The sequence below is a fragment of the Lontra canadensis genome, unplaced genomic scaffold (assembly GCF_010015895.1).
Source record: "Lontra canadensis isolate GAN:19392208 unplaced genomic scaffold, GSC_riverotter_1.0 scaffold146, whole genome shotgun sequence".
Lineage (NCBI taxonomy): Eukaryota > Metazoa > Chordata > Mammalia > Carnivora > Mustelidae > Lontra > Lontra canadensis.
The window spans coordinates 401,216-424,541 of NW_022631140.1; the positions used below are offsets into that span (position 1 = coordinate 401,216).

A 23,326-nucleotide genomic window follows, 5' to 3' on the forward strand; every position below is an offset into this window, starting at 1 on the left:
ACAGGTCCACTTCCTACTCCCCAGAATCTGAATATTCTCCTTACATGGTTCCAAATGGACTTTGCAGATGTGCCCAAGAGTCCTGACATGGGAATATTATCCAATAAGACCCAATCACAAGGGTCCTTATAAAAAGGGCAGAAGGATCAGAGTCAGAAGATGTCCCAATGGAAGCAGAAATCAGAGTGATGGGGGCCACAAGCCATGGAATGTGGATAGCCAATATTAGCTGGGGATGGCAAGGAAATGGGTCTCCACTAGAGACTCAAGGAACACAGTTCCACTGCCCCATTTTGGACTTCTGAATTCCAGAGTTGTAAAATAACCTGTATCTCAAGATGCTAAGTTTATATGAATTTGTTACAACAGCAATAGGTAATAAATACAAACTCCAATGAGTCCCTAAAGCCATCACTTTGCTAGAAATGCACACATTTTACAGAAGAGCAACATAGGCCCTAGGGTAGCTTGTCTGAGATATATGATCTTGATGAAGGAGCTGGAGCCTCTCTTCTCCAGGTTGGTCTGTTTGTGTATGGTCAAAAGTCAGGATCATGGTGACCTGGCCTCCAGCCTGTCCCCACAGCAGGGCTTGGTTCTGATGTTTGCCACAAATGCTGGGGCAGAACTTGGGAGAAAAGCTAAGTCAACTGTGGAGCAGCTGCTGGGATGAACACTTGTTGCCATGGAAGCCAGAAAAAAGTACAGTAAGTGACTGACTCAAGTTATGCTCTCAACTTCCAAAGGTTGACATCCTCCTACTGTACGTGGGGGAGGCAGCCTTGTGCTGTGGGGAGAGAGGGAGCTCAGATTCTGAGAGACTGCTCCCTCACCAAACTCGTGTTTGCAATCTTGCTTATGCAGTAGGGATGAGCCATAGTTGTAACACAGGTCCCAGGAGGTAGGTGAGGGGTATGTGGATTCTAACACTCTACCCAACAGTTTGAACAGCAAAGGTTACAGGGGCTGGGAATGGACTTGCATGCCTTGGGAAGGCCCCTGTCATGTTGAACTTTCCTTCCCTGCCCTGATCTGCTGACTCAGGCAGTTTCATGAAATTTGCCAGGTTCTAGAATAAGAGCTGTGTTTGGGTTCTGGATCTATGTCGCTCTTGCTGTGTGACCTTAGGCAGGTGGAACAATCTCTGAGCCTATTTCCACATCTTTAAAATGAGAATAAAACCTATTTTGATAAAAACAAAACAAAAAACTTATTTTGGGGGCACACAGATGGCTCAGTAGGACATGGGACTCTTGATCTTGGGGTTGTTGGTCTGAGCCCCATGTTAAGTGTAGAGATTAGACAAAGTCTTAAAAACAAAACCTACTCTGAAAGCATGTGAAGGTTCAATGAGATAGTCAGTAGTCAAAGTCTTAGTGTCTGAGCAGCCCAGTCAGCACTGGAGTCATCTAAATAAAACCCCAGGGATAAAATTATAAGCAACTGAGGGTTGGATAAAGCTATGTGCTAGATGAGAGATTCTTAATCAGGCCCATATTTTGAAAAATATACATGTCCTGACCCTATCTACTAAATTAGAAACTTTAGAGAGAGGGGTCTAAGCATGTTTAGGCTCTGAGGCCAAATAATGGCCCCAAAACATCTATGTCCTAATCTCAGAAACCTGTGAATGTTCCCTTCCATGGGAAAAGGGACTTTACGTACATGATTAATTTAAGGATCCTGGATGGGGAAATTCTCTGGATCATCCAGGTGGGCCCTAACTGCAATCACAGGGATCCCTATAAGAGGGAGACAGGGTGAGATCTGATGACAGGAAGGGAAGGTAATGTGATGATGGAGGCGGGGACTGGAGTGATGCACCATGATGACGAGGGAGGGGCTACCAGCTGAGGACCACAGATGGACACTGAACTAAAGGAGTTCAGGAAAAGGACTCTCCTCTAGAGCCTCTAGAAGGGACCAGCCTCACTGGCACCTGGACTTTAGCCGAGTGAAACTGATTTCAAACCTCTGACCTCCAGAATAAATTGGTTATTTTTAAGCCACTCACCTTGTGATAATTTGTTACAGCAGCAAGAAGAAACTAAATCAACCTCCTCCAGTGATTCTGGCATACACCCCTGGGTAAGAATCGCTGTGTTAGACAAAGGCAGAAGCCAGCAAACTTTGTCACAGACAACGTGTTACAAACTCACACTGTTGCTCCTACACAGGGACTAAGAACATGGGAGCAGTTTATTGTCTCAAGAGCTTGACAGATTCAAATTGCAGCCAGCTTCATTTCTAAACCATAGTATATCCTGGTGGAATTGAAGAGTTGCTGAGAACACAAGTCCATCCTGAGATGGGAATTGAAGTTGTAACCCACTGAGGTACCAGAATTAGAATTACCTTCTACAGTAGTCACTACTGAGTCAGTAAGCAGAAAATCCATGGGGTTACATTGCTTCTGGCTTGAAGGTGGTGGTGCATGGAGTGGGAAGCTACCTCACTGCTAGAGGACAGGGGATCAGCAAAAGGTAGAACATATCCTGGCATATCCGTAGTCTTGGTCATAGCAGCTTCCCCCTGATGAGTCAATGGACTCCAGTGTGTGTAGGCTGGGCTCTTGGGTAGCCTAAGTACCACTTCCTCTCTTGAGAGTAGATTTCCCTGCCGGAGGTTAGAATTCTGCCTAACCTCTCCTTGACCTTGACCTTTGATCACACAACACCCAAGGAACTTTGCTTTGTGAATAAACTCATGAGTGAACTGCGACTAATAGTTGGCATAGGCTGCTTAATCTGAAAAGGTTTCCTTCCCCCTTTCTCTTCCTGTGATATTGTGATTTATAGTAAGAAATATGTATTTGGTCTTTGTCCCCCTGTAGCATAGAGCTCCTAAAACACTTGGAATTTCTTAAGTGTTGAGAGCAATTAAGGAGCCTTTTGTTACATTAACAGATGACTTTGGGAAAGCCCCTAAATAACTTAGAGAAGGGGGCTGGTTGCCAGGGACACCAATCTTGAACAGAGGGTAGAAACTTTCAGTCTCACCCTCTTGATTTCTGGGACTTGGCCAGTTGATCATGCCTATAACACGAAGCTTCCATTAAAACCCCAAAGCAGAGGGTTCAGAGAGCTTCCAGGTTGGAGAACATGTGGAGATTTGGGGAAAATGGTGTTTTCAGAGAGGACATGAAAGTTCCTTGTCCTTTCTCCATCCCTATGCATCTCTTCCATCTGGCTGTTCCTGAGTTACATCCTTTAATAATAAACCAGTAATCTAGTAAGTACACTGTTTTTCTAAGTTCTGTGGGACACTCTAGCAAATCAATCAAACCCAATAGGGTGTCATCAGAACCTCCCATCTGTAGCCAGACCATGAGGACCACAGGTACCTGGACTTGTGACTGGCATCTGAAGCGGGGTAGGGTGGGTAGGGACAGTCTTGTAGGATTGAGCCCTTAACCTGTGGTATCTAATGCTATCTCCAGGTAGGTAGTGACAAATGGCACCAGAGAATTGCTTGGTGGGGAAACCCCCATACACATTGAACTGGGTCCCAGAATCTTCATTTTCTCCCTGTCCCCTTCTTCCCTAATAAGAGAACTTTGACTGTTCTGGAATGGCATAATATATCCCTAGGTGACATACCCTGATGGTGCTAAATAATCAAGATGAAGTCTCACTCCCCTTGCAGATCAGCTACCAGGAGGCATATGTTTCTGTTCAATGAGATTTAAAGGGATATTGCAAGCATCTTTCTTTTTCTTCCTTGTTTAAAAAAAAAAAAATGGTATGTAAAGCTAGCCCCTTTTCTTCCTGTCTGTGGATGTGGTGGTGTGACATTGTGAGTCTTTGAGCTGTGGCAGCCATCTTTAACCATGAGGAAACAGCCTAATGACACTGAGAACGGTAGAGTAAAAACATGGAAAACCTAGATTCCTGATTACTTTGTTGTGTTTCCTAAATCAACCCTGCAATCACTTGCATCTTGTTAAAAAGAAAACCACAGGCCCTCAAAGGGAGTAACTTGTGGTAGGCCAAGTCACCAAACTAGAGCTTAATACCTAATCCAATTACAGTTTTAACCTTCCCCAGAAATGAAGTCCTAACTGGTCAGTCAGGACTTTTCTAGTCAGCACTAATGAGGTAATTGTCACACGGGCCCTCCATTCCCCAAAGGAAGATGAGGTCATCTGTGTAAGACCCCCCCAGCCCTTTGTCCTAAGGGAAAGTGACCTTGCCTAAAACAATCTTTTCTTTAGCGAATAACTTCTTTGCTCCACCCTCCTTCCTATAGAAACCTTCCATTTTCTACAACTCCTCAGAGCTCCCCTCTACATCCTAGGTGGGATTCATGACTCACTTGCATGAGATATTCAAGTTTACTCAGTTGAAATTTTGTTCTTTAACAATCTTTCATGTTTAGTGAGATGCTAAGGATTCCTTTTTTTTAAGGGATGTAGTTTGTTTCTTGCAGGTAAAAGCATTCAAAATGATTCAGGATTAAAGCAGCATTACTTTTAGGAGATCAGCTATGGCTATGATGTGCAGCTATAAGAACACACCAAGTTACGTGTAAGGTTTCCTTTGGATTAATAGCCAAATTTATATAAACCACAAATAAGAACACCTTCTGTTAACAAATTTACTTTGCTTTGGCTCCCCCAAAGCGCAAGAGAACCAGAGTCTTATTCTATTCATCTTTGGATTTCCAGTGGTCCTTATGGGAGGGAAGTGATTTGACCAAATATATAGTACAAAGAAACTTGATTTCTGTGAAAAAAGGGAAACCCCTCTAAATGGAGCCAGGAAGTTTTGGCAGGGGAGTTCCCACACCCTACCACTCCGAATCAATTGCAGACCCAACAGGAAGAGATTGACTTGGCTGTGAACATAGATACCACTCTTCTATTCCAGCCAGAGGAAGAGCTGCTTTCCTCATTCCCCACCCCCACCCTCTAGGCAACAGCCAATGAGAAACCACTATACTTTCGACTCCCAGTTTTCTCTAATGCACTTTTAGTTCATAACAGCATTCCCAACTACCCCTTCTCTCCTTATAAAAGAAGTGAGCCTTGGGGCACATGGGTGGTGCAGTCGGTTAGTTGTCCGATTCTTGGTTTTGGCTCGGGTCATGATCTCAGAGTGGTGAGATCAAACCCTACATCAGGCTCCACCGTTTAGTGGAGTCCGCTTGAGATTCTCTCTCTCCCTCTCCCCCTCCCACTTGTGTGCTCTCACGCTCTCTCTCAAATAAATGAATGAATGAATGAATGAATGAATGAATGAATAGGTGTGCCTCTCCTTTATTCCGTGGACTTGCCTACAGTTTTGCTGTAGTTTGTTTGCCCCAGATTGCGATTCTCTTTGATTCCCAAATAAACACCTCTTTTGCTGGTAAGTAACTGGCACTGTATTTTTGAGGTTAAGAATTCAAAGCAGACAATATGGTCTCTTTGCTTCCATACCTAGGGATGGATCCTCCCCAGTGCATTCTGTTAGGGTCAGAGGAGCAGGGAAGATGCTGTGAAGCAAGCCCCAGATGCAGGAAACATGGGTCCCAGCCCAGGTGCTGCAGACTTACAGTGGCTTCAGGTAGAGTCATGGCCCCTCTCTGGCTTCAGGTGTGCCATCTTTAAAGAATTTTTTTTTAAAGACTTTATTTATTTATTTGACAGACAAAGATCACAAGTAGGCAGAGAGGCAGGCAGAAAGAGAGAGAGGATGAAGCAGGCTCCCCGCTGAGCAGAGAGCCCGGATGCGGGGCTCAATCCCAGGACTCTGGGATCATGACCGGAGCCGAAGGCAGAGGCTTTAACCCACTGAGCCACCCAGGTCCCCCCAGGTGTCCCATCTTTAGAAGGAGCACTGAAGAGGGCTTCTATGGCCTTGCTACCCAAGGTGTGGTCTGTGGAAGTCTTTCCCTGGGAGCTGGCGGAAACTCAGACCTACAGACTTAGGACCTGCCTTTTAGCAGGACCCCTTGTACCAGATGCACATTAACATTTAAGATGCACAAGTGCAAAGTCTCTTTCAGCTCTCAGGGCTGTTCGCTGCAGAGCCAGCTTCAGATTGCTAGATGTGAGCTCCCTCTTCTGGCTCAACAAGTAAGCACCGACTTTAGGAAACATTTCTGTTCCATTTCCACCTGCTGGTTTTTTGTTTGTTGTTTGTTTGTTTGTTTGTTTTTAAGGGTTTCACATGGGGCTTGAAGCTCCAGCACCTAAGTCGGGGCATAAGGTCTCCTAGCGCATGTGTATGGGGCCTTGAGTCTCCTCCCAAGTCATGGGAAGCCAAACGACACCCACTGTCTGCTCCAACCTAGATGGCTCTCCAATTCCCAACTGCCAAGTAGCCCACCTTCCCTATGTCTCATCCTTGTCATTTCTACTTTAACAGAAAAGCAGAGAGAGAGGAGCAAACCACGCCTGAGCTGGAAGCCAATGATGCTGTTCTCGTAGCACAGTCACTAGCCAGCTCTGAGGCATTTGGCAAATTATTTACCTATTGGCCCAGTGCCAGTTGAGGAGTATGGCAGGAAGATGGAAGAGAGGGAACTTGCAAAACTGTTGTGAAAGGTCAAAAATGGTAATGGGTATGTATGAAAGGTCTTTGGAAACCTGACATCTTTCACAAATGTCTGATTTGTCAAACCATTACTGTATACCATTACTGTAACTGGCAGATCTAGTACAGGCCTGGCCGATACCAGCCTCATCCCAGATGAGCTCTGCTATCGTGAAGCCTAATGTTCTTAATTCTTGTCTCCATCAGGATTTCTCAACCTTGGCACTGACATTTGTGCCCAAATAATTCTTTCTGTAAGGGGCTGTCATGTGCATTGTAGGACAGTTAATAGCATCCCTGGCTTCATCCCCCACCAGGAGCATGCCAGAAGGTTGCCAGGAGCAGCCCCTCTCCCAAACACACACAGTCATGAGAATCAAAAACGCCTCCACACGGGGCGCCTGGGTGGCTCAGTGGGTTAAAGCCTCTGCCTTCGGCTCAGGTCATGATCCCAGGGTCCTGGGATCGAGCCCCGCATCAGGTTCTCTGCTCAGCAGGGAGCCTGCTTCCCTTCCTCTCTCTGCCTGCCTCTCTGCCTACCTGTGATCTCTGTCTGTCAAATAAATAAATAAAATCTTAAAAAAAAAAAAACTCCACACGCTGCCAAATGTCCTGGGATATATAGGCTCTAGAGTCACACCTCTCAGTATTTTCTAGTCAATGGAAAATGTTGTCCAGGGGTTTCTATGTATAAGGTTCTAGGCTATCCAAAGTGAATATGCAGGCCTTGTTTCCATGCCCACAGCACTGGTGGAGAGGGGGCAGGTAGGGCGGGTGGGAGGAAAGGTAAATGCAAAAGAATAGCAGCAAATGAGAGACACGTCAGTTGAGCAGGGGTATAATTGTTTGATGGTGTTGTAGCACTTTTATAACTAGAGACCACTTGCCTCAGTTTCCCAAAGACTCCAGTCGGATGGCGTTCTGTTTACAGACTGAGGAAGTCAATGCACAGAAAGTCTGTCACTTGCTCAACAGACCTGTTCCACGAGGGCTGTAAGTATAAAGAGAGTGCACAAAACAAGACATGACTTCACAGAGGTATGAACCTGGAGCTGGGTTGTGGAAGGTGGAAATCTTTTGAGATGGGAGGTTTGGACAAGGGATGCTCCAGCATCACTGGTTTTCAACTTTTCGGCCACACATGATGGATACTATCCACCATAACGACACACCCAAGAGGCCCACCAGATTTGTATGTAATCCCCACACCCTTCCCCGAGGAAGGCAAAGAGAGCACTTCATTAATTCATAATTGTCATAACTCTTACCAATCACTCCAGACGTGTGTGTGTGCGTGCGTGTGCGCACGTGCACGCCTATTGAATCACTCATCATATGTATATGCATGCATGCACATGTTGTGGGCGGTGCCATGGCATAGGTAAGGGAAAGCAGGTTATTCTCAAATTCTACCCCCTCTCTCTAGCTCCACCTTTACTCTCCCGCTCAAGGAGGCACAGCAAAACCTCCATGAAAGTACTCAACCTTGTGACAACTCACACCCGATCATGCCTTTGCCAGAGTGTTGCAACTTCTGGGCTGAATCTCCTGTTCCTTTTCTTTTCTTTTTTTTTTTTTTAACATTTTATTTATTTATTTATTTATTTATTTATTTATTTATTTATTTTGGTAATCTCTACACCCAATGTGGGGCTCAAACTCACAAGCCCAAAATCCAGAGTCACATGCTCTACCGAATGAGCCAGCCAGACACCCCTGAATCCTCTGGTCTATGCAGAACAGACAACAGAAGCCACACACAGTGCTAGTTGAAATGGTACCTCTTTGGGGACAACTCTAGGGGAGCCAACCATTCCCATTGCATTTAATGAAACCAGCGATCCCTGGGGTCATTTGACACAGCGGCAAAGGTTATGTATACTGTCAGAGACAGCATATATTAGGGCATGGGTCCAAATCTCATAAGGCCTCAAAGGCAGGTGGAGGAGTTGACATTGAACCACATGCTGAGTACGAGGGTGGGTTTTGCAGTCAGGCAAACTGGGCTTGCATCCCACTTGTTTCCATGTGCCCTTGACAACTTAACTGCTCAATCTGTCAGCATTTTCATCTCTAAGATGGGTAGTAGTGAGGACTGACAGAAAATGTGTATTGATTTGTAGAGGGTTTAAGATAGCGCCCGACACATGGCAAAAACAGACACCTGGGGGCGCCTGGGTGGCTCAGTCATTGGGCATCGCCTTCAGCTCAGGTCGTGATCTCAGGGTCCTGGGATCAAGCCCTGCATCACGCTCTCTGCTCAGCGGGAGCCTGCCTCTCCCTCTCTCTGCTGCTCCCCCTGCTTGTACTGTCAAATAAATAAAATCTTAAAAAAAAAAAAAAAGACACCTGGACAAACTAACTGATAAATTAACATTCTGGCTGTATAAAGTCATGGTTTTCATGCTGTAAGGATAAATTACCTTTCCAAATGAGCCACACATTGAACTATGCCTAAAAGGCAGGCACCTTTTGAATAATCGGGGAGTCCTAAAATTCCTCCAAGCCTGGCTGACAATAAGCCTTTCACACATTTCTGTTCCGGTCAGTTTTAAATGATGGTGCACTGTGCGTTTTGACAACTATGATTTATGGCCCTATTCTGGGGCAGGGGTTCTGCTGGGTTTTGTACATTATTTTACTTTGATCAGAAAAGGCCTTGAGCTCTAGCCAATGTGATGGAGAGCCTGAACTGCAAAGCCATGATTTAGATGCCACATTTTCTGGCAGAATTAGTCAGTTCTGCTCTAAACTTTAGTTTCACCTCTAAAATCCAGAGGCTGATGGGATATAAAAAATGAGAAGCCAGTAGAGGCAGCTTGTGATGGGTCTTACCCAAGTACAGTGGGAAAGGGAAAGCACCTTGCACTTTGCAGAGTTTGAAGCAAGGATGTTTATGGAATCAGAAATATATTTTAAAACGATCTTTTGGCTACTTCTGGGACAGCATTCCATAAGATGGCTGTGTAAAGCTCTCAGCACTGAAAACACTTCCAAATCTTAGATCCCCTGCCCAGACTTACACTCTAAACCAACTGTCTACTTCACATACCCTAGTAGTGTTAAAAAGGCCTACCTGACTTAATATGAGCAAAGGAGATCTTGAATATGCACCCAGCCCCATCTCAGAAAATAGCATCCCCATCTACATTTTGGCTCAAGTTTAAAAATTTAGGTGTCATCCCATGTTCTGCTTTCCTTCATCACCTACATGCAACCAATCACCAAATGCTGCTGGCTCTCCAAACGAGGAAGGTCTCCATACCTCCATCCTTGTGTGGTGCCATAACCATCTTCTGCAGACCTAACTGGCCTTCATCTCCTGATCCATTGGCCATGGAGTTATCTTTAAAAATCCAAGTCTGATTATGTCCCTTTAAAGTGCATCATCTTCCCTTTGCTCTTTGGAGTAAATTTCTTACTCTAAGGTGCCCTGAATGATGGGCTTCTGTCTCTCTTTCATCTACCCTTTGCTCACCAGGTCCAGCCACACTGACATCATTTCTTTTCCGGTCTTTGGGCCTTTGCATCCTCGTGCCCTGTGCTGGGAACACCCACCCCCGGCCCTTGGCATGGCTATTAACTTCTCATTCTTTAGTTCAGAGAAATCCTTACTTGCTCTGATGAAAGTGGCCTCCCCTGGTTGTATGTCACCCTTTTACTTTCTCCTGATATGCTTATCACAATCTACTATTTTGTTTACTGGTCGTAGCAGGTAGCCCCTAGAGTCGAGTCCATGATCCTGACCTCTGGTGCACATGCCTTTATGTGATTCCCCTCTCGAGTGTGGTTGGGACCCGCGATTGCTTCTAACCCATGGAATATGGTAAAAGTGACAAGATACATGTGATACCACATATGTGCTTCTGCTACATAAGAATGTAATGCCTGCCTTGCTAAGAGAATCTCTCTCTTGGTGGCTTCAAAGATGCAAGCTGCCATGCGTGAGTTCCCATATAGCCTGCAAAGAACGGGATGCTGCCCATGACCATGTGGGTTTGGATGTGGATCCTTCCCCAGTTGAGCCTCAGATGAGAACCCAGCCCTGGCAACACTGTGCTTGGAAATTTTGCAAAGGACCTGGCTGAGCCAGGACTACTAACACTCTGAAAATGTGAGATAACGTATGTTCTTTTAAGTCTATAGTTTGTGGGAAACTGTTATGCAGCAACAGTTAATACACTTGTTTAGCAATTCTTGTTTTAGAAAGCAAACTTCTGGAGGCCAGGGACCTTTTCGTTTATCATTACTACCCAGCTGGGTAGACAGCAGTAGACAGATGCGAGCAGACAATTGCATGAAGAAAAGAAATATGTAATAAACACCAATTACTACTTCTCCACGTGCTGGCAGGAAGAGGAAGTTCTTTTCCCTCTAAGAAGGAAAGCCACCTTTAAGGGACAGGCGTGGCTATCATGGGATTCAGAAGTTTCCAGATTAAGGCTTTTATGTCCTGCTCTCACAAGTAGCAGGCTTTATATTTTGTCTGCCCAGCAAATACTTCCTCTCCGTCTCATATTCCTTTGGTAGTATTCACCCCCACCCCATGTGAAACCAGTGGGGCTTATGTAAACCACCCATGGTTCCGGCTTGAACCTATGGCCCAGCCCCGCCCCATCACCATAGTTTACCCTCCTGACCCCTGTGACTGGTTCAGGATTGCTCACATGACCCAAGTCTGTCCAATCAGGGCCAAACCCAGATCGTCGGCCCGTGCTGTTGGACAAGAGCAGGTTCCCCACTGGTGCAGGTACGGAGCCCTAACCGTGAGGCGGACGTACCGTCAGAGCTGCTGGGACCTCCACGTGTGCACGGCCTTGCTGGAAAAGCAGCTCACACGAGGAAAGCAGTGCTGACGGGTGAAGGGAGAGAGATGCCTCAAGATGCTGCTTGAGCCCCTGGATCCAGGAGTGCCTGAAGATCTAGCCCCTGGCTTTTCAGTGGAATGAAATGAACTCTCCCTCTCGCCCCCGCCCGCCCATTAACGCTACTTTGGGTGGAGTGTCTGTCATGAGCCCTATTACCTGGGATTTGCCATGAAATCACCGAGAAGTAATAAGGCAATCTGACGTCTAGGGGGTGAAAGAAAGAGTGAAGAAAAAAAGCTCATCCAAATAAATATTTAATAAAATGCCACAGCAGACCACTGAAGGAGAAATCCCACAGGACTTTAAAAGCTTGTTTAGTCCTTAAGCATTTTCATAGGATTTTTTACAGAAATGGCTTAACAAGCCACGTTCTTCAAGACAATACAAACGTATCAAGTCCAAGTATTTTAAAGAGTAACGGCACTTAACAGTACTCCACATCTTTAGATTTTTTTCAAAAGTGCCCTTGGCCATATAGTTAACTTTTCCAACTTTGTCTGAAGAGCCATTATTGCCAAATGTTGCTGATTTTTCTGATAAAATGCTAATAAGGCAGAAGAGCTTAATCTGTTCTGCTCTGTCCCCAACTTGTTTCAAATAAGTGAAGATATAAACAGCTTCTCCCATTTCTGAAAGAAAGAAAGAAAGAAAAAAAGAAAAAAAAAAATCCACAGTTGCTCCAAACTGGGCCCTCAGCCACAAGATCTGAGTCTTTGGGATGGAGCTGCCAGGCTGTAGAGGCTCAGGACTGGGCCAAGGTCAAGTCTGCATACTAAGGAGGGCGGGTCACAGGCCAGGAAGTGCAGAGCCACTGCCAGTCTCTGCTAATTCTCCTGGGAAGGTGAGCCCACCAACAGAACCAAAGGACTCCTGCAAGAGCAACAAGAGCCCCAAACTGGCCCCAGTGGGATCCTATGATTATATGAAAAAGCTAGAGGACACTTTCGAGTAGTGCTTGACCACCTAACCCCCTTATGACTCATAATGCCAAGGGCTGAGTATGATCCACAGCCTTCGAGAGGTGCTTGGGAAAAGCTCTGGCTCCGCTGGGCCGGTCATTCCTGGTAGAGCCCCTCTAAGTCTGCGGACTTCATAGCCAGCTGACAGTCGCCCCTGGAGTTTTGTTGTGTCAGAGGTCTGTTTGGTAACAAGAAGAAATGGTTAGCTCTAGGGCCTCTTTCAAGAGCTTTACTGTGCAGAGTGCACAACGCTGAATATATGACATTCTTTGTTGGTTTATTTGCTTTGTTGGTTTATCTGCTTCTTGCAACCACAGCAGATTTAAGGCTATACCTATTTTAGAGATGAGGAAACTGAGGGCATAAGATATTAAAGTGACTGGGTTAGGGGTAGGGATTCTGGCCCCTTCCCCCTATTCTAATTTGGGTATTGCAAATGAGCAGAGCATTAAGTTACAAAAACATGTATGGTAAAAGTTCTTTAAAAAGTACAAGACAGACCAGGATACGTTAATACAACAAAGTACAAAAAGGTCACATTTCAATTAACCTTAAAGAAACTACAACTTACTGAGTTCTGGTGTACTATTAAAGAAGAACATCCACAGTTATCTGAAAAAGCTTTTCTGCCCTTTGCCACCCATACCCTTGTGAGGCTGGGTCTTCAAAACCTAGCTGACGTCTACTAAGGCAGACATTAAAGATATTTGTGAAATACAGGGGTGCCTGAGTGGCTCACTTGGTTAAGTGTCTGCCTTCAGCTCGTGTCATGATCCCAGGGTCCTGGGATTGAGACCTGAGTCAGGATCCCTGCTCAGTGGGGAGTCAGCTTCTCCCTCTCCCTCTGTCCCTCCAGCACCCAGGCTTATGTGTACTCTTTCTCTCTCTCTCAAATAAAGGAATAAAATCTTTAAAAAAAAAAAAAAGATATTTGTGAAATGTAAAACAATGCCACTCACTCATTTCATTTTGTATTGGAAATATAGTTTTCTTTTTTTCTTTTAAAGATTTTATTTATTTATTTGACAGAGAGAGAGAGGGAGCACAAGTAGGCAGAGCAGCAGGCAGAGGGAGAGGGAGAAGCAGGCTCTCCACTGAGCAGGGAGCCCGATGCAGGTCTTGATCCCAGGACCCTGGGATCATAACCTGAGCTGAAGGCAGCCACTTAACTGCTTGAGCCACCCAAGCGCCTCTAGTTACTTTTCATAAAGATGTTTTTTATATCAACAGGTAATACTGTCCCTTTTTAAATAAATATTTTTCAAATTTGTTAATTTCTACTACAGTAATTACTGATACGTTTAAAACAACATGAACAAAACCTTGAGAAGACTCAGTAATTTTAAGAAGCAAAATGTGTCCAGGAACAAAACGCTTGAGAACCACTGCCCTGGTGAAAACAATGGGTCCAGATGCCTTGGTTAGGAGGAGGAGGGGAGTATAAGGAGATCAAGGACAAATCTTGGAAATCTTTTTCACCTCTTCATTGACAAATAGGTGGTATCCAGATTTTGTTACACCTGTGGTAGAGCAGAGCAGGGTTCAGAGGCAGGGAGAGATTTTTGGCTCAGAAGCATCAGCTTTCATAAGCCAAATTTAAGCCCGTATTTCTTCTTTTAACTCCTTTAAGACTGACAGTGATCAAAACAATTTTTAGGAAGGGGGAGTGCCTGGGAGGCTCAGTAGGTTAAGCGTCTGCCTTCAGCCCAGGTTGTGATCTCGGGGTCCTGGGATCGAATCCCGCATCGGGCTCCCTGCTCTATGGGGAGTCTGCTTTTCCTTCTGCCCCTCCACTCATTATCTCAATCCCTCTCTCCCTCTCTCAAATAAATAAAATCTTTAAAAAAAAAAAAGTTTTTTTAAGAAGTTGGATGTAACTCCCAGGATATCAACCAGGCAATCCTATGACAACCAGCCCTGAGCTATTTTTAAATTATACCCACCTCACATTTTATTTTCTAACCTGAGTAACCACAGGATAACATTTTGGTAAAAAGTTCAAGGGCTACTCTACAGAAAAGCAAAATTCAGGATATTGGTTCTTTTAGAGCAAGGGTTGGCAAATTCCTTGGGGCAAATGCAGCTTGCTGCCTGTTTTTGTAAATAAAGCTTTATTCAAACAAAGTCATGCTCACTTGTTTTCTTATTGTCTCTGTTGCTTTTTGGCTGCAGCAGCAGAGTTGAAGAGCTGCAGTATGGACCACATGGCCTACAAAGCCTAAAATATTTATCCTCTAGCCCCTTACAGAAATTGTCTGCTGATGCCTGTTTTGGAGTCCCTTGGAATCTTGGTTAAGAGGCTTTGGAGTCAACTGACCTGCATTAAGTCCCTTCTCTGCCACACTTTGCTTTGGGACTTGGCTTCATTTCCCTCGCCATAGGATGGAACTAGTACCCCCCTCACAGGGTGGTTGTGAGGATTCCGTGAGCTGATAGGGCCTGGAAAGTGCATAACAGAGTCCCTGGCACAGAGCAAGTACCTGATGGGTATTAGCCACTGTCATCAATTAAGCAAGAGCTTAAAGGAAGCACAATGGAGTTATATCCTATTTGAGACTTAGATTCTAAATCCAACAAAGAGAAAAAGATAAAAATCAAGCATTAAAAAAAAAAAATCATCTCTGAAAATCCCTTAGGAGGGCAGCCCATTACAGACAAACATACTGTCATACAGTAATTCCAACACAGCTGGTTTTCCCTCCAGCATTCAAAGAGATCACTGTTCCTTCAGCAGAGGCTCCAGATGGGATGTAGTTGGCATTAGGGGCCATAAGATCCATACCATCCAACCGTCACCACGAGTGTGGTGAGACACTCACATTCTGAAGAGCAAAGAGGATGAAGGTGGACATTGGGAATAGCAGCTTCACGGCCCCCTGTATCACCCTGAGGTATGTGCATGGTGAGTGGAATAATGGCTCATTATTCTTGTAGCCCCCCGCAAAAAAAATGCCTTATTTTGAAGTTCTGTAAATTTAATGGCATCTTTTAAAAGGAATCAGTAACAATTACTTCATAGCATTGCCACGACAACAAAATGAGTTAACTGTGTGTGGTGAATGATGACAGCATTTTGTTTGCAACTCCATTGTCAATTTTCATTTGATGTTTGATGTGTATAGGAAACTATATAGAACTCTGGCCTCTCACAATTTTACTTCTAGACATCCAGCTAGGGTCAGGGTGGTATTTGAGAAAATCCCCTAAATGGTGAAGATTTAATTACTGCATTATTATGTATTTACCTGGGAGGAAACCAGTAGTTAAAAAGGCTGGAGATCATGACGTAGGACACTATGATTGTCCCTGACATGGCGAGTGATACGAAGCTCAAGCCACAGAGGACACAAAGCAGTGAGAGGCCGCCCACAGAGATGACCAGTCCTAGAGGAGAGCATAGTTAGAAGAAGTCAGCTAAAACAAACAACGCTGCCAAACCCCAGGCCATTATGTTTATGACAGTTAACTCAGAATTTTTTTTTTTAAGTGATATTTCTCCTAAAAATCCCGATTTGCCTGGGTGGCTCAGTGGGTTAGGCCTCTGCCTTTGGCTCAGGTCATGATCTCAGGGTCCTGGGATCAAGCCCCACATCAGGCTCTCTGCTCAGCAGGGAGCCTGCTTCCCCCTCTCTCTCTGCCTCCTTCTCTGCCTACTTGTGATGTCTCTCTGTGTCAAGTAAATAAATAAAATCTTTAAAAAAAAAAAAAAAGGAGGTCATCTAACCAACCTGAGTGGGCCTCACTGCAAGGCAAATATCCTTTTCCTTGCTTTGGGAGGGGTCGAACACCTTAGAACTCCCATCTCATGGCTAGAGTGATATAATTTCAGGGATAGACCCTGCAAAGAAAGGAAGTCAGAGACTACAAATGGATGTGCTGCTTTTTACAAAGATTGACAAAATCCTGGATCCATGTTTTTCAAAGTGGGGCCAACAACCAGTGTATCAGAATCAGATGCCTCAGGAAGGCTGGTGAAAAATTCTGATTTCTGGACCCCACTCCAGAACTACTAAAAAACCACCTCTGGATGAGGTCTGGAAGTCTGCATTTTCAAAAAACAAGTAAGACTTACACACACTCAGGTTCTAGACTACTGTTCTAAAGGCTTTATATGTGATGCGCTGTCCCTCCAGTTCAGTAAGTCTTTCCTTCCCCAAAAGAAACAAAAGTTGTTACATGTCTTTAAATCCTGTCCTCTGTAGAGCTTTGCATGACAGGACCAAAAGTGGCTCCCTTCTTCTAAATCTACTTTTGCCACAGTACGCATGCACCCCTCCACCCATTCATTCGTGAATATTTCCTCAACAGCTACTCTGCCAGGCTGTATTTAACTCATCCATCAATGATGCTCACCTTCTCCTTCAGAAGCAAACTGCCATATCTATGGTCCCCCGAGCAGGAAACAACTCTGGGTGCTCTTGGCTCTGGGAAACCAATGAAACAATGGCAACCAGCTCTATAGCCAGCGTCTTGTGATTTGGATCTGATACGAAAAGGCAATCTGAGCCAATCAGATCTGCCTTCTCAGTAATTTTACCTTAGCAACAAAGGGAGAAGGTGACAGTTGGCAGCATGACCTCAGGAGGAAAGGTGGAGAAGGGGGAACAAGACACCTGGCATGCAAAAGGTGTTCAATAACAAGGTGTGGAGTAATTGGACTCTGTTACCATTCGTGCACAAGTCACTCTATGCCACGGGCTCTGCTAAATATTTCATAGGACTCTAAGTTTCAATCCCTACCACAACACTTTGAGTCAGTGTTATTATTTCCTCAGTTTATATATGAGGAGTTTGAGGTTCAGAGAGGGTAAATAAATTGTCCAAAATCACACTGGGGAAGGTAGGATTCTAATCCGGACACCAAAGTCCATCTTGTAACTACTGACAATCTGCCTGGGCCACTGCTGATCTTTTCAAAAACAGGAGAATTTGGTAAGAGTGGCAGGTACCCAATACATACTGTGCTCCCAACTGAAACATTTTCCGAGGCAGTGAACAGATGAACAGGATATACCTTCCAGTAAAATGACTCCCACAAAAGCAGCCAGGGCGGTAAGCACCACGATGAGCAGGAAGAACCCAACAGGAATGGCTGACATAGCCACAAACACCAGCACGGTGAGGGCCATGAAAGGATGCCTGTCCAGGTACTGACCCACTGGAGACTTCATAAAGGCAATCACCTGCGGGCAGAGGAGAAAGAGCCAGGACTGAATGCCATGTCTGAACCCCAGGAACCCCATCTGAGCTGCAGGAAGTCGAACCAGAGGCTGTGAAGGTGGATGGCTCATCGGTAACATAACAAGTCAATGCTAACAAGTCTCCCAAGACATAAGTCACCCCGGCAACAGTTTAAGGCAGCTGTAGACAGGTGGCAAGTTTGAGGGTCCCACCCAACCTCAAGTCTTGTGAAAGGAGGAAAGACCTGGCCATAGCTCTACCACTTCACACACACCCTCTCAAGAGACCCTCAGCATGTGTGTGCGTGGGTGTAATGTACACACAGTTGATCTCCTACTCCACAGCTGAGCGTTCAGAGTCAAGGCCACCAAGGCACAGAAAGGTTAAGTCCTAGCTACTTGGCATCACCAGGGAGCTTGTTAGAAGTGCAACATCTCAAGTCCTGCCCCAGACCTGCTACATCAGGTGCTGGTTTTTAATGAGATTCCCCAGGTGACCTGTACACACATGAAAGTCTGAGAAGCAATGGGACTTGCCTAGAGTCACACAGTATCCAACTGGCAAAATCTAGGCATTCAAAGCTGAATCTCTTCACTCGAAATGTCAAATGCTGGTAAGGGCTGCCACCTGGTTAGGAAAAAATGCTTTCACGTTGTCAACATGGATACCGCAGTCAGGCCACAGCCTGATGACTACTGCAAGCTTATGTAATGAACACGCTGTCTTCCTTCACCAGGCAAAAGAGTTTCTGGATATAGCTCAGTGGGAAGAGGGCTGCTTTAATGCAGAGCTGACCCTAGAAAATCCACAAGGATGGCCTCTTCTTAAACCCCATTCTGTCTCTCTCCTGACTATAGACATGTTCGTTCCCTTTCTCTTAAAAGGTTCCATCATTCCAGAACTTTTCCCCATCACAAACTTCCCAGGTCTCCTTCCTTAAGGCTTTAGAGGGCTGCAGCTGAAATGAAGAGGAAATTCAAGCTACAGTGATCACAGGTATCACTACCCAAAACACGTATGCCTCTTAGAGACTCCAATGCTGGGAATCTGGGGGCCAGCTGGAAGATGGTTTTACAGTTCAAGTTGATGGTGATCAAAGTGCAGGGTTCATGCTGCTTAACTAAAAAAGGCTGTCTTTCCAAGAAGCCACTGCCATCAGTCTTGGGGCTTCACCAATACCTCCTTAGGAGAATCTCTAGGCATGACAAATTCCACTTCCAGTCCGGCCATAAACAAAAGGCATGATGTCCACTGGCTGTACTGCCTCTAGCTACTCCTACCCGAGAAAAGCTAGCAGACTTGGCTATTCAGCTTCTCTAGCCAGAGGGGCTATACTAGGGATGCCTGGCTCAGATCATCAGAACCCAGTGAGACTCCTGTTAAGGCAGCTGAAGAAGGGTGGGGAATGGGGGGTGCAGGGTGGGGGAGCTGGTCCCTGGAGCTGTCTTAAGTCTTGATTGCTTTCCGGCTCTAGTCCACACATATTCTTAGTAAAACCACCCAGGTATCCTACGATAGACTGAACGGTTCTCCCTGATCCGTTATAATCAAGACACCCAGTATCCACAGTGGGGAGCAGATGAGGCTGGAACGCTCAAAGGCCAGGCTTGTGAGTTTACACGCAGACACCCCCAGCACAGCAGCCACATGTGTCCCCTGCATACCTGAGGTGTAGCTAGTATGACTGATGAACTAGATTTTCAACTTAATTTATATTTAAAAACTGACAGATGCTTCAGTCACTGGAATATTTTTAATTGCATTTCACATAAGTTAGGAATGTTTCAAATAAATTTTTTAAAAGTAAATTTTATGAAATCTGAATAGAGAGCAAGTATTTTCAATGGAAATTTAGTATCTCAATTGAGACTTGTGCTAAGCATATTAAAAAAGGTAAATTATCTCATCATTCATTTTTTATATACAGGTTGAGATTATATTATTCTGGATATACTGGGTTATATAAAATATAGTGCTAAATTTAATTTTTCTTCTTTCTTTTCATGCTTTTTAATATGACTACTAGCAAATTTTAAAATTCCCTACACTGGTTGCATATTATTTCCACTGCAAAGCACTAAAGTTTAAACTTTTAAGTTTTAACTAAAGCTTAACCTTTATCTAGAAAAAAACAAGCAGCAAACCCTGGGTTTAAAGACCCAAGACCCAGGTGCCCCAAAACAGACTCTTGATCCTAAGAATCAGGTATTGCCAGAGCAAGCCGCTTCGAGGGCTTCAGCTGGGAGCTAAGGGAGACAAAGGGAGTTGCAGGTGCCAACCTGGGCAGTCACAATGGCTCATGTGAATGGAAGAACAAGAAAACCAAGCTGTAGCGGGAGGAGAACGAATCTGATGCATAAGGAAAGTTACAACCAGAAGAAACATGGCCCAAGAGAGGGTGTTGAGAGTAAATCTGACCCCAGTGACCTGCCAGACCCTGATTCACTTCCAGCCCTTGGCTTCTAAGATAGCCTCCTACTTCTCCAAAGTCTCAGCAGGTCTCAGTATTCATCTGCTTAAGCTATTTCAAGCAGGTTTCTGACTCTCTCAGCCTATGTCAATGAAGACTTGACATTCCAGAGGCTTCCTAGAATAAATTATGGAGCTGTTTCACAAACACTTCATGTGGAAGCCCATCTGGTCTTTTCTGGAATTATGAGGGCCTATTAACTCTGAGGAAAGGTTAAAAATTATCTGGGGGAAAGAAATCATCTAAATATCGTGGAAACAAGTGGATGTTTATATAAATTATGGTTAGGTCAATCTGATGGAAGGTTCTATTACCAAGCAACTGTTCTAAGGACCTAAGATTCAATATGGAAAAACACCAATATGCAATACCAAGCAAAAATAAAAATATAGGACTATATCTGTCATAATTACAACCACTTACATATGAAAGTTATATACTGAAGGTGCCTAATAATAATAGTAATCACCATCAATGGATTTGTTACTGATGGGTTTACAGGTGATTTGCTTTCCCTTTTCCTCAATATTAATCTACTGAGTTAATACAACTCATATTAATACGATTAACATAATAACAAATTTTAAAAGAAACTGCTCTGCCTTAGGACTATCCAAAAAACATCAGGGCTTAGCCAGCTGATAATCTGTCCCATCACTCTGGGAGTCAGCTGGCCTGGAAGCCCATATCTATTCCAATGACCATAACTGAGAATCTACGACAAAAAAGTAAAGAAATGCCAAGAAGGCAGAGGTCACATGCTTTGAAAAGTCTACTTCAGAATGTGGATATAAATTTAAATAAAACATGCCAAATCCCTAACACAGTGCTTGGCATATAGTACTCCTCAATGAGGGTTAATCAATTTACCGTCAATCCCTATTACTTGCAGATTCTATATTTGCACATTCACCTACTCACCAAAATTTATTTGAAGGCCCCAAAATCAGTATCTGTGGTGCTTTCAAGAACATGTACAGAGCATGGGAAAACTTAAGTCACCTGAAACACATGTTCCCAGCTAAGGTCAAACTAGGGAGTGCTCTTATTTCAGCTCTTTAAACAACTGTCCTTTGCAAGGTATATTTAGTACCATCTCTTCTCACATCTTACGTTTTTTGTTGGTAATTTCACCATTTAAAATGGCAGAAGTACCGTCTAGTGTTCTTCACTGTAAGAAGGGTGTGATCTGCCTTAAGAGAAAATGTGTGTGTGATTAAGCTTCGTTCAGGCAAGAGCTAGAGTGCTATTGGCCAGGAGTTTAATGTTGATGAATCAACAACATATACTGAATAAGTTGTCTTTAAATGGAAATATACATGCAACAGTTTATAGGTGTATCAGCTGATGAAAATGCTGTGACCAGAAATTTGCCAGAACCTAATCCTATAGTTCCCCTAGGAGAACTTGTTCAGCAGTTGCTCATCTGTTGTTTGCGGTGACCTCAGAGAACATAACTAACACATCTAATGAGAACCAAATGCACAAGGAGATGAGCAGAAGGACCTTTCCTACTAAGTTAACTTTTAGTAACAAGAGTCTCAGCCTGCTGACTAGAAAGCTGCTTGGCCGATTTAAAAATAGCTTGCTAAATCCATAAAGAGGGCCAGAGGCATTTTGGGATGAGTCCAGGAAAGATTTCCATGGAGTATATTGCTCTAGACTGCAAAGTCCTGTCTCTTCATATAGACCTGAGGGGAACAGTGCTATCTGATACAAAAAAACAGATCACAAACCAGTTCATCTTGTTACATACATATGTATATTTTATGGGTATTCCGTACAGGAAAAAACATCTAGAGGGAAATACAACAAACTGTTAGTATTATTTCTGAGAGCTGTTTTCCTTGACGAAATGCTGAATGACATATAGAAGAAAGATAAAATTCAAGAAAGCAGAATATACTATCTCAAGCCCCACTGTCACTGAATGGCTACTAACACCTGAAAAGTGGCTAATTCAAATGGAAATATACTGTTAAGTGTGAAATACTCACTGGATTTTTGAAGACTTACTACAAAAAAAGAATAAAGAACATCTCCATAACTTTTTTTCATTAGACATTTTTTAGGATTACATATTGAAATGATATTTAGATCTATTAGGCTAAATAAAACACATTACTAAAATTAATTTCACCCGCTTTTTACATTTTAAATGGGGCTACTAGAAAATTTTAAATTACGTATGTGGTTCATATCGTACTTCTATTGGATGCTGGGTTTCTAGTGGAAACCTGGACTCAAATTTTGAAATAAGCTTTAGCCCCCCTCAGTCTCCGGGTAACAGGGGATAATTAACAACAAAACAAAACAAGGCTGGTATCTGTGGCATAGACTGAGACCCACCCTCTGTAACCAGCTAAAGAACCGCATTTAATGCGAGGGGAGACACACAACAAAATTTTAGTCTATGAGATAGAATTGGAAATGCTGTGTGTGTGACTTCCAGGAAGTCATCTTAAATTAGAGGTGGCTTTTAAGTCTTTCTCCCCTTCCCTCCTCCATCCTTATTGCCTGGAATGTGAATACAATGGCTGATGCTTTAGCAGCCATCTTGGACAATGAGTTTGAAGATCACAATTTAGACACGAGGGCAGGGTGGTGAATTACAAAGATTCCTGACCTACCTCCAAATTTCTCCTCCTTCAAAGAAAAATAACCTTCTATGGGTCTTTAAGCTGCTGTTATTTGGGGATTTTTCCATTACAGAGCCTGATCGGAAACTGACCTTTGAGTTATTCTGGATGGACTCTACCAACAAAGATAGCTTCTTCTGCAGCTCCTTCAAGTCCTTTGAGGTACTCAGAGGCTCCTCTTTTGCCATCCTGAAATCCACTCCAGTCCTTTAGGGATTAAGTCTTCTACCGGTAAACTGTCCAGGGCAGGGCAGAGTCGAAACACTCATGTCACCCAGTCTCTTGCTGTCACTGGTGAAACAAAAAGTATCTTGAACCATTAGTAGTATTCACCCAGCTACTTCAACAAAAGCTTCCATTATCCTCACACATTGATGGTAGGTGTGCGGGAGGAAGGAAGGTGGCATGGCAATATCTATCAGAATTTCTAAGTGCACACGCCTTCATCCAACAACTTATTTTCCAGGAATCTGAAGGGAATAATCAAAAAGGGATAACAAAACAAGAAGGATGTGCAGTGCAATTCTATGTGTGGTATAAACAGCAAAACGCTGGAAAGATGCTAACTGTCCACTAGCAGGAAATTGGTTAAATAATGGTAAATTCATAAAATGGAGTACAGCATAGCTGTTAAAACGATGATGTGGACATCTAGTTAGTGACATGAACATACATTCAAGGTAAGTGAAAA

The 23,326-nt window shown here is 44.0% G+C and overlaps 1 protein-coding gene across 2 annotated transcripts; it reads right to left on the minus strand.

The window, feature by feature from the left end:
• Positions 1–7,442: 7,442 nt before the first annotated feature.
• TMEM159 (transmembrane protein 159) lies at positions 7,443–22,997 on the minus strand. 2 transcript variants are annotated; one of them, XM_032843976.1, is made up of 4 exons: positions 22,728–22,926; positions 17,360–17,528; positions 15,591–15,729; positions 7,443–7,509 (listed from the first exon to the last, which is right to left on the minus strand). In XM_032843976.1, the coding sequence occupies exons 1-4, from the start codon at positions 22,821–22,823 to the stop codon at positions 7,479–7,481; spliced, it is 435 nt and encodes a 144-aa protein (XP_032699867.1). In that variant the 5' UTR covers positions 22,824–22,926; the 3' UTR covers positions 7,443–7,478. The 2 variants fall into 2 exon arrangements, with proteins under 2 accessions (XP_032699867.1, XP_032699866.1); XM_032843975.1 differs by lacking the exon at positions 7,443–7,509 and adding an exon at positions 11,625–12,523 and having other exon boundaries at positions 22,728–22,997.
• Positions 22,998–23,326: the final 329 nt, after the last annotated feature.

Coding starts and splice junctions, on each gene's coding strand:
- TMEM159 (XM_032843975.1), bottom strand. CDS start 22,823: ATGGCAAAAGAGGAGCCTCTGAGTACCTCAAAGGACTTGAAGGAGCTG. Junction 17,529..22,727: donor CCATCCAGAATAACTCAAAG/GTCAGTTTCCGA, acceptor CTCTGCCCGCAG/GTGATTGCCTTTATGAAGTC. Junction 12,524..15,590: donor AACTACTGGTTTCCTCCCAG/GTAAATACATAA, acceptor GTTACCAAACAG/ACCTCTGACACAACAAAACT.